Source organism: Aethina tumida, chromosome 5, assembly GCF_024364675.1.
Source record: "Aethina tumida isolate Nest 87 chromosome 5, icAetTumi1.1, whole genome shotgun sequence".
Taxonomy (NCBI): domain Eukaryota; kingdom Metazoa; phylum Arthropoda; class Insecta; order Coleoptera; family Nitidulidae; genus Aethina; species Aethina tumida.
The window spans coordinates 13,472,117-13,483,403 of record NC_065439.1 but is presented as its reverse complement, the minus strand read 5'-3'; the positions used below and the strand labels follow the sequence as shown (position 1 = coordinate 13,483,403).

The 11,287-nt window shown below is 43.6% G+C and overlaps 1 protein-coding gene across 1 annotated transcript in view; it reads left to right on the top strand.

The window, feature by feature from the left end:
- Positions 1 to 11,287, top strand: part of LOC109602801 (uncharacterized) — a 166,585-nt gene that overhangs the window by 115,206 nt on the left and 40,092 nt on the right. The window contains exons 26-43 of the mRNA XM_049967938.1: positions 190 to 405; positions 687 to 869; positions 926 to 1,417; positions 1,480 to 4,563; positions 4,621 to 4,938; positions 5,021 to 5,338; positions 5,396 to 5,713; positions 5,833 to 6,144; positions 6,326 to 6,655; positions 6,756 to 7,070; positions 7,227 to 8,192; positions 8,252 to 8,572; positions 8,688 to 9,017; positions 9,073 to 9,399; positions 9,566 to 9,871; positions 10,052 to 10,375; positions 10,509 to 10,826; positions 10,880 to 11,206. Coding sequence (XP_049823895.1) covers positions 190 to 405; positions 687 to 869; positions 926 to 1,417; positions 1,480 to 4,563; positions 4,621 to 4,938; positions 5,021 to 5,338; positions 5,396 to 5,713; positions 5,833 to 6,144; positions 6,326 to 6,655; positions 6,756 to 7,070; positions 7,227 to 8,192; positions 8,252 to 8,572; positions 8,688 to 9,017; positions 9,073 to 9,399; positions 9,566 to 9,871; positions 10,052 to 10,375; positions 10,509 to 10,826; positions 10,880 to 11,206 — 9,105 coding nt within the window. The remainder of the gene's footprint in view (positions 1 to 189; positions 406 to 686; positions 870 to 925; positions 1,418 to 1,479; positions 4,564 to 4,620; positions 4,939 to 5,020; positions 5,339 to 5,395; positions 5,714 to 5,832; positions 6,145 to 6,325; positions 6,656 to 6,755; positions 7,071 to 7,226; positions 8,193 to 8,251; positions 8,573 to 8,687; positions 9,018 to 9,072; positions 9,400 to 9,565; positions 9,872 to 10,051; positions 10,376 to 10,508; positions 10,827 to 10,879; positions 11,207 to 11,287) is intronic.

The window sequence follows — 11,287 nt, the reverse complement described above, 5'->3', positions numbered from 1 at the left end:
CCGTTGTATAAAGTTTTTGTTTACGTTTATTTATAAATTTATCACTAAATTTAACTAATTTTGCACAACTAGTCTTAAATAATGCATGCTTAAATAGCTTTAAGGTAGTTAAAGTTAAACTCTGTAAATATTTTATTAGGTCTAATGTCGAAACGTGTAATATAATTAATGTTTCTAACTCTCTAACAGAACCACCTAACGAAAGGGCACCCAAACCGTGTAAATCCGACATGGACTGCCTCGAATCTGAGGCATGTTACATGTCACAGTGTCAGGATCCTTGTGAATTTACTAACGCCTGTGCAAATTCATCTAAATGCCAAGTTAAAATGCACAGACCAATTTGTACTTGTCCAATGGGCTACGAAGGAAACCCTGCAGTAAAATGCTCCAAAACGCCCACAAGTAAGGAATATGTTTTAACAATAACGAACTGCTCCAAGAATAATGTTCGTTGTGTAAATTTGTTCAGTATTTTCTTGGAGCGGTTTATACATATATTTTGTTTAATTAATTGTTTTATAATCACTAAATAAATAATCAAATAATCAACAACTTAATCAATCAGTAACCAACATTGCACAAATGTAAATTAAATATAAATACCTGTATAAATTGATGTTGTATATAAGTTAGAACAGTAGTTTCTTCTTCTTACTATGTGTCTCTGCACCCCTTCTCTATAGTGATGTGCACTACCAATGAAGACTGCCCAATTACCGAAGCTTGTATAGATAGAGCATGTCAAAGACCTTGCGATGTTCGAAATCCATGTGCCCAACATGCCGTATGCATTAACACAAATCACGGAAGCGATTGTAGCTGCGAAGAAGGCTTCCAAGGAAATGGATACGTCGGCTGTGTACCAGGTAATTAGATTATTCAACTTCAATCTTTCAATATTTTATCAATAAATCATTTCCAGTCATTGACTTCAAACCAGTGTGCCAATACAACGAAGACTGTCCACCAAACAAACTCTGCGACAGATTGAATAGAATCTGCATCAACCCATGCTTCGAGGACTCCTGCGGCGAGAACGCCGAATGCATCCCCAAGAATCACGGAATCGACTGCCGCTGTTTGCCAGGCTACCAGGGCAACCCCTACGTTCTTTGCGACCAAGTTTTAGGATGCAGAAACGATGGCGAGTGTCCATCCAGTGAAGCCTGCATCAACGGCCGTTGCAGCTCTCCATGTCAGTGTGGAATCAACGCCATTTGCGAAGTTTTGTTCCACAGACCTACTTGCAAATGTCCTCCTGGATATCAAGGACAAGCTGAAATTGAGTGTCATCCACCTAGCAATCCTTGCGATCCAAATCCATGTGGTATCAACGCACTTTGTGAATTAGACAACGGCAATCCGATTTGTTACTGTCCTAAAGGACTAACTGGAAATCCTTTCAAGAATTGCAGTAAGTATTTGTAGTCATAGAAAATTTAATGGCAACATAAAAACATTAATTTCTTGTTTCAGTTCCTGAAGGAGATGAATGTTCGCCCAACCCGTGCGGTCCAAATTCTGGGTGCAGAGTAGTAGGTGGCAAAGCCATATGTTTCTGCCTACCAGAATATGAGGGTAAACCACCACAAATCCCATGTGACCTACCAGCCAATCCCTGCAACCCATCACCTTGCGGCCCCAATACCCAATGTGCCATATTATCCAACGGTTTCGCAAAATGTACTTGCCTGCCAGGTTTCCTGGAAAGTCCCAACACCATCCGAGGATGTATTGAAGCTAAAAAGCCTTGTGACCCAAGTCCATGCGGTCAAGGAGCTTTATGTGATCCACTACGACAACCTGTTTGTTACTGTCCATCTGGAACTATCGGAAACCCCTTCAGAAGTTGCCAAGAACCGGCAGTGGTACCCCTATGTAGTCCTGGACCATGTGGTATCAATGCTGACTGTTATGTTTCCAACAACCAAGAACAATGCTACTGTAGATCCGGCTTCATTGGCAATCCATATTCTGGCTGCAGAATCGAACCATCTAGTCCTTGTGTGCCAAATCCTTGCGGGCCTGGGGCCCAATGTGTCATCACTCCTGATGGCAACTCTATGTGTAGATGCCCTGATGGTATGGGAGGTGATCCAACTGGCCCAGCTGGTTGTCACGGTTACGAATGTGTGGTGGATGATAATTGTCCGGATTACCAAGCCTGTATTGGCTACAGATGCCGCGATCCTTGCCCCGGAAGTTGCGGAGTTAACGCTGACTGTAGAGTGGAAAAGCATCATCCCGTTTGTACCTGCCAAGCTGGTCTTACCGGAAATCCTGTTATCAGATGTCACGAGGTGCCAACTTATTTACCTCCACACGATCCTTGTATGCCTAACCCTTGCGGTCTCAACACCATTTGTCAAGTAATGCACGATCGAGCTGTGTGCTCATGTTTACCAGACTTCTTTGGCGATCCACAATCCGGATGTCACCCAGAATGTGTTCTCAATTCCGACTGTCCAATCAACAAAGCCTGTATTGACAGACACTGCCGCGACCCTTGCACAATTTCCAATCTTTGTGGTTTGCACGCACTGTGCCAAGTTAGAGATCACACTGCCACTTGTGTCTGCCCTGATGGTTACATGGGAGATCCGTTCTTCCAATGCATGCTTAATCCACCGATCAACATTCCAAGCTACCCCAACAGAACTCAACCTTGCTTGCCTTCACCATGTGGAAACATGGAGTGCAGCCCCTACGGCCCACAAGTAGCCATCTGTGATCCTTGTTTAGGACCAGATGCTCCTTATAACCCGCAATGTCGACCTGAATGTTTAACCAACGCTGACTGTGCTTTTGATAAGGCTTGTCTTGGATTTGTTTGTGCCGATCCATGTCCAGGTTCCTGTGGTGTAGGAGCTGAATGCACCGTTGTGACCCACACTCCAGTTTGTAGCTGCCCACAAGGGTTGGTAGGAAATCCATTCGAACATTGTACTGTCCCATTGAGGCCGGAAGAGAAAAAGGAAACATGTGAAAGCGTTCAATGTGGAGCCAATGCAGATTGCCGTCAAGAGAATCATGCTTTAGCCTGCGTTTGCAGAAAAGGATTTTTCGGAAATCCATGGATCGCTTGCCGACCTGAATGTGTTATCAATCCGGATTGTCCCTTGACACAGGCTTGCATCAACAACAAGTGTGTTGATCCATGTGCTGGAGGATGTGGTGTTGACGCCCAATGCGATGTTATTAACCATGTCCCTGTTTGTACTTGCCCACCACAATACAGTGGAGATCCATTCGTATCTTGTTACAAGATACCATCAAGACCTCAAGATATACCACCACCAGCAAATCCATGCGATCCATCTCCGTGTGGTCCGTTCAGCAGATGTTTAGTGTCACATCACGGTTACGCCACTTGTTCTTGTCTACCAAACTACCAGGGAGCTCCACCGGCTTGTAAACCTGAATGTATTGTCAGTTCCGAATGCCCACAAACCCAAGCCTGCGTCAACCAGAAATGTATTGATCCTTGTCCAGGAACATGTGGTATAGAAGCAATCTGTACAACAATCAATCACAACCCGATTTGTACATGTCTGCCAGGGCAACAAGGTGATCCATTTGTCAGATGTTTCACACCTCCCGCAGAAGAAAAACCTAAAGTTCCGGAGCCTGTAGAAAATCCATGTGTTCCATCACCTTGCGGACCTAATTCAATTTGCCAAGTGAAAGAAAATCGCCCGGTTTGCTCATGTGTGGCCAACTACATAGGAACTCCACCTTACTGCAGACCAGAGTGCACCATTAATCCAGAATGTCCCAAACACCAGGCCTGTTTCAGAGAAAAATGTGTTGATCCGTGCGTAGGAATTTGTGGCGACAACGCCAAGTGTGATGTCGTCAACCACACTCCTTACTGCAGTTGTCTTAACGGATATGAAGGTGACGCATTTGTCGGATGCTCGAAGATTGTAGTAATCGAAACACCGAAAGACCCATGCAATCCATCACCATGTGGACCCAACGCTCAATGTACCGTTAACAACGGAGCCGCAAGATGTACTTGCATTCCTCCATACATCGGCAATCCTTACGCCGGAGGTTGCAGACCCGAATGTTCCATGAACTCCGACTGTCCCAGTCATCTGGCTTGCCTCTCCCAACATTGCAGAGACCCATGTCAAGGACTGTGTGGAATTCACGCCGAATGTAGTGTTGTAAACCACGTACCCGTTTGTACTTGTGCCAGAGGCTTGATCGGAGATCCATTCACTGCATGCAGAGAAGCACCAAGGCAACCGACGCCACCAACCAACCCTTGCGAACCGTCACCATGTGGACCTAACAGTGTTTGTCGCGTCCGCAACTCGCAAGCAATTTGCTCTTGTCAAGTGGGATATTTCGGCCAGCCTCCATCATGTAGACCGGAATGTGTCGTCAGTTCCGAATGTAGCTTGGATAAAGCTTGTTTGGGCCAAAAATGTCAAGATCCATGTCCAGGAACCTGCGGTATTGATGCCAGATGTCAAGTCATCAACCATAATCCGATTTGCAGTTGCCCTCCTGACTTTGTTGGAGATCCATTTGTACAGTGCAAGCGACCAAGTATGTATTAGGAAATTAATATTTATTAAACAGATTACCATATTATTGTTGTTACAGTTAAACCTGAACCAGCTCCAATAACACCGTGTATTCCATCTCCTTGCGGTTCCAATGCTGAATGTAGAGCTGTTGGCGAACGTGCCGTATGCTCGTGTCTTCCAGGAATGTTCGGAGCCCCACCAAACTGCAGACCTGAGTGCGTGATAGACCAGGATTGTCCTCTGAATTTGGCCTGCACCAATAACAAATGCAAAGACCCATGTGCAGGATCCTGTGGCTTCAACGCTCAATGTACCGCCGTCAATCATCGCCCTATCTGCAGCTGTTTGTCCGGTTTCGAAGGTGATCCATTCTCGGGTTGCAATCCTATACCAGGTAGGTGGCATGCTTTTTTATTTGATCTCATTTTCGCTTCTTCTCTTGTATATAATGTTTATGACTCTTTCTTCTTGTTTAGTATTAGATATTCCAACGGATCCTTGTAATCCTAGCCCTTGTGGGGCGAATAGTGTTTGTAATGTGAGAAATGGTGTGGGTTCTTGTACGTGCGTTAAAGGTTATTTTGGTGATCCCTACACCGGATGCCGACCTGAATGCGTAACAAGTAACGATTGTCCATCAAATAAAGCATGTTTGGGTATGAAATGTAGAGATCCTTGCCCTGGTAGCTGTGGACTAAATGCCGAATGTCGCGTTTTCAATCACAACCCCCAGTGCTACTGTATTTCCGGTTATACCGGCAACGCGTTAACCATTTGCAGAGCAATTGAGCCCAGTAAGATTTAATTGCTACTTTACAGAATACCATTTATTGATTATTGTCAATCTTTAGCAATCATTGAAGAACCAAGACGTAATCCATGTATACCCTCTCCCTGTGGACCGTTCAGCATTTGTAGAGTACAAAACGATAGACCTGTGTGCTCATGCAGCCCTGGTTATTTCGGCGCACCCCCCAATTGTAAACCCGAATGTATCGTTAATTCTGAATGTCCACTGGACAAGTCATGTTCAAACCAGAAATGTATAGACCCATGTCCGGGAACTTGCGGCTACAACGCCAGATGTAGAGTAGTTATCCATAGTCCAATTTGTAGTTGCCCTTCGGGTTATGTTGGGGATCCTTTCAGCAGATGCGTATTGGAAGAGAGTAAGCTTGTCTTCCATACATACAATCCATTCACAAACTGGCAAATGTATTTTGTGTATGGGTTGAATGTATGCTTGTATATACTGTGCTTCGGCTGTTGCATGTAGCTTGTTTTCTAGAACCTTCAGTCATTGAAGTTCGCAATCCTTGCGTACCATCGCCATGTGGAACTTTCGCTGAATGTAGGAATATAAATGATCGTGCTGTATGTACATGCTTGGCCAATTATTTCGGACAACCGCCCAATTGTAGACCCGAATGCGTTGTAAACTCAGAATGCGCTCTGACTAAAGCCTGTGTAAATCAAAGATGCAAAGATCCTTGCCCAGGATCATGTGGAGTAAATGCAGAATGTAGAGCTATAAACCACAGCCCCGTTTGTTATTGTCTGCCCGGTTACACTGGAGATCCGTTCTCTGGTTGCCACAAATGTAAGCAATTTCAATGAGTTTAAGATAACAGTACTCACACCAAAAATCGTGAAGTTCGATATTAATCACTGACAATATTGAAGAAAGTAACCACATACAAATCGCGAGACTTAGTCTAGATCTAGTTTAACATTAACACCGCAATTTAATCCAAATTTTACAGTATCCATTGATCTTTCAGTTATTCCCAAGGAAGAACCTGCAATGCCTTGTAACCCATCACCTTGCGGTGCAAACGCACAATGTCGCGAACAAAACGGCGCCGGTTCTTGCACCTGTCTGCCAGATTATTTCGGCGACCCGTATTCCGGCTGTAGGCCAGAGTGCGTCATGAATTCCGAATGTCCCAGAGATAAATCTTGCGTAAACAATAAATGTAAAGACCCTTGCCCCGGCACATGCGGATTAAATGCCGACTGTCGTGTAAATAACCACATTCCAACTTGCAATTGTTTGCCTGGATTCACCGGGGATGCCCTCAGATCTTGCCATCAAATACCTCCACAACCTAGTAAGACTCTTTTCTTATTTCCTAGTGTGAGGTTGGTCCAATCTTTTTGGGCCAACCTTGCATTTACTTACTTCTTTTCTTCACTGTCTTTTTTCTTTAGCTGTAATAGAAGAACCGACGAATCCTTGCGTGCCGTCGCCTTGTGGACCTTACAGTAATTGTAGAGAAATAAACGGACATGCCGTTTGTTCTTGTCAAGCTAATTATATTGGTGCACCACCTACATGCAGACCAGAATGTACTGTAAGCACAGACTGTGCTCAGGATAGAGCCTGTATAAACCAGAAATGTAAAGACCCATGCCCTGGAACTTGTGGAATTAACGCTAGATGCAATGTGATTAACCACAATCCAATCTGTAGTTGTCCACCTGGCTTAGTTGGAGACCCATTCATTCGTTGCATCCAAGAAGAAAGTAAGAAGATTGAAGACTACAGAACGAAAATTCACTTCTTCAATTCGGACAAGGATTGTGAATGTACACATGTCCGGATTAAAGAATGAATTATCACTCTTATTCTTGAAGCTAAACTCTTAATTTTTTCTTTTCCTAACCTTTATTCACTTTTAGAACGACCTGAACCACGTCCAAGTGGAAACCCATGTGTCCCTTCACCTTGCGGTCCGAACTCGCAGTGTAGAGTGGTCGGTACTCAAGCCGCTTGCTCCTGTCTGCCTAATTATATCGGTCGTTCGCCAAATTGTCGTCCTGAATGTACTATAAATGCGGAATGTCCCGGTAATCTAGCCTGTATCAACGAAAGATGTAAAGATCCTTGTCCCGGTTCATGCGGTGTCCAAACGACTTGCGCCGTTATTAAACACTCTCCAAATTGTCAGTGTGTCCCGGGATTTACTGGCGATCCGTTTGCTGGTTGTTCCCCCATTCCGGTTCAACCGATTGAAGAAGAACGTAGAATGCCTTGTAACCCATCACCTTGTGGCGCAAACGCGGTTTGTAAGGAACTCAACGGAGCAGGCTCTTGTACCTGTCTTCCGGAGTACTTTGGCGATCCATACACGAGTTGTAGACCCGAATGCGTAACCAACACGGATTGTTCTCGCGATAAGGCTTGCATCAATCAGAAATGTAAAGATCCATGTCCAGGAGCTTGCGGCTTAAATGCGGAATGCACAGTACCTAACCACGCTCCACAGTGTTTCTGTCTGCAAGGTTACACTGGGAACCCTACTGTTGCCTGTCACCTACCGCAACCAGTTGTCGTTGAACAACCAAGAACGGAACCATGCAACCCATCTCCTTGTGGTCCTAACAGTAACTGTCGTGTTGTTAATGATCACGCAGTTTGCTCTTGTCAACTCAATTATATAGGATCACCTCCAATGTGCAGACCTGAATGTATTATCAGTGCTGATTGTTCTTTGGATAAGGCTTGTATCAATCAAAAATGCCAAGATCCTTGCCCGGGCACTTGCGGAATTAACGCCAGGTGTCAAGTTGTGAATCACAATCCTATTTGCAGTTGTTCTGCCGGCTTCACTGGCGATCCTTTCGTTAGATGCTTGCAGGAAGAAAGTAAGATTTAGTTTAACATTCTCAATGTATATATTTTAAAAAAACATGAAATTTCTTAGAACGTCCTGAGCCTCCAGTCCCAGTAAACCCATGCGTGCCATCCCCATGCGGACCGAATTCCCAATGTAGAGTTATCGGTAACACTCCAGCTTGCTCTTGTTTACCCAACTATGTGGGTCGTGCGCCAAACTGTAGACCGGAATGCGTTATCAATTCGGAGTGCTCTAGTAACTTGGCATGTCAAAACGAGAGGTGCGTCGATCCTTGTCCCGGCTCTTGCGGAGCCAATGCCGAATGTATGGTCATCAATCACAGATCCGTGTGCACTTGCCGAATCGGATACACCGGAGATCCGTTCGCCGGATGCAACCTCATACCAAGTAAGACACTGATGCAAGTCTCAAACAGTTTCCATTAAATTTAATATTATTATTGGAAGCCGTTTTAGCTTGTCCCCTTTCAGTGTCTTACAAATATTTCATTTATTCGTTTTAGTTGTACAACCGGTTGAAGAAGAACGTAATCCTTGCAATCCATCTCCATGCGGTGCTAATGCAATTTGCAAAGAATTGAACGGTGCAGGTTCTTGTTCATGCTTACCTGAATACTTTGGCGACCCATACACAGGTTGCAGGCCAGAATGCGTAACAAACACAGATTGTCCAAGAGACAAAGCATGTTTCAACAATAAATGTAAAGATCCTTGTCCAGGAACGTGTGGAATAAACGCTGAATGTAGAGTAACAAACCATGCGCCATCATGTACATGTTTGCCTGGATATACTGGCAATCCTCTTAGCTCTTGCAGACTTCCACCGCCTCCTGGTAATACTTACTCCTTTCTACTCTTTTCAGACTTTTAACTATTTTCTTTTCTTAGTTGAAGAACCGAAAGGCAATCCTTGTGTACCTTCACCTTGTGGACCCTACAGTCAATGTAGAGTTGTAAACGATCATGCTGTATGCTCATGTCAACCAAACTATATTGGTCATCCACCTGCATGTAAACCCGAATGTACTGTTAGTTCTGAATGCCCTCAAAATAGAGCGTGCATCAACAACAAGTGTCAGGATCCTTGCCCTGGCACTTGTGGAATAAACGCCAGATGTCAAGTTGTAAACCACAATCCTATTTGTAGTTGCCCTCAGAACTATGTTGGAGATCCTTTTGTTAGGTGTATCATTGAAGAAAGTAAGCTTCCACTTCATTTTCAGTAATTCATCTAACTGTAGCTAGATTTTTCCTTTTACAAAAAAGTATTTCAATGAAACAAAATTCTCAGCACATAGTTAGATAAATTACTTTTTTCTTGACTTGTTCTTTCCTGTTCTTGCATGTGTTTTATATTTTTTAGAAAAACCTGTAATAGAACCCAGTGGAGACCCTTGTGTACCATCGCCTTGCGGTCCCAACTCTCAATGTAGAGTGGTTGGAACCCAGGCAGCATGCTCATGTTTACCTAATTACATTGGCAGAGCTCCAAACTGTAGACCGGAATGTACTATAAACGCTGAGTGTCCCGGAAATCTTGCATGTCAAAATGAACGTTGCATAGATCCTTGTCCGGGATCTTGTGGATCATTCACCAACTGCGTTGTTATAAAGCATGCTCCAAACTGTCAATGCATTTCAGGATATACCGGTGATCCATTCACTGGTTGCTCTATCATACCACCCAGTAAGCTATACTGTATTTCTGTACTCATATCAAATCATATTGTTATACTAATGTAAATATGAATTGAGTAAAATTGGTTCATTATATTTGTGACTATATCTGAACCAATTTTATGAGTGCATCTGTATCTACTTTACTATTCTCTGCATGTTATTTCTATGCCTTGTACTTTCTTTTTAGCTCCTGTCACTGAAGAACCTCGAAACCCTTGCAATCCATCACCTTGTGGTGCTAACGCCATTTGTAAAGAAAGAAACGGCGTAGGGTCTTGTGCATGTGTACCAGATTACTTTGGAGACCCCTACACTGGATGTAGACCTGAATGTGTCACAAACTCAGACTGTGATAGAAGTAGAGCTTGCGTTAATAATAAATGTGTTGATCCTTGCCCTGGAACATGCGGATTAAATGCCGAATGTAGAGTTATAAATCATTCTCCGTCATGCACTTGTATTGTCGGATACACAGGCGACCCTACAAGGGTCTGCAATATTATACAAGCCAGTAAGAATTGTTTTTTAGAACTAGATACTAACAAAAACCGATATCGTTTCCTTCTTCTCTTTTTATGCATGTCCTTTTTATGAAGAAGGAAACAGTGTCGATTCAGAAGTTCTATATTAAAAATTTTTCGTAGTTGAAGAAGAGAGACCCCCACAAAACCCATGTCAACCTTCACCATGCGGTCCATACAGTCAGTGCCGAGAGATAAATGGCCACGCTGTATGTTCTTGCAATATAGGATATATTGGTTCCCCACCAATGTGTAGACCTGAATGTGTAGTTAGCTCCGAATGTCCGCAGGACAAAGCATGTGTAAATCAAAAATGCGTTGATCCTTGTCCTGGCACTTGTGGCGTCTTTGCCCAATGCAGGGTGGTCAATCACAACCCAATATGTACTTGTCAATCAGGCTTTACAGGAGATCCGTTTATTAAATGCGCTAGAATTGAATGTATGTTCTTTAACTCTTACTTTTACCTTTGACTATTTTCATTTTTCTTTTAGTACCACCACCTCCTAAAGAAGTGGGCAACCCTTGTGTACCTTCTCCTTGTGGTCCAAACTCTCAATGCAGAGTAATTGGTACACAAGCTGCATGCTCTTGTCTTCCAAATTATGTTGGTCGTGCTCCTAATTGCCGACCGGAATGCACGAACGACTCTGAGTGTCCCAATCATTTGGCATGTAAAAATGAAAAATGTAGAGACCCTTGTCCTGGCTCATGTGGAACTAATGCTCAATGTACTGTTGTCAACCATAGCCCTGTGTGCTCATGCTTCCCTGGCTATATTGGTGATCCATTTAGTTCTTGTACTTTGCCACCACCACCATGTAAGAAACTTCTTTCTTTTCACTGTCGTTTATTATTCCATTATACTGTTTTTCTTGTGTCCTTATCTTGTGTAACACAAT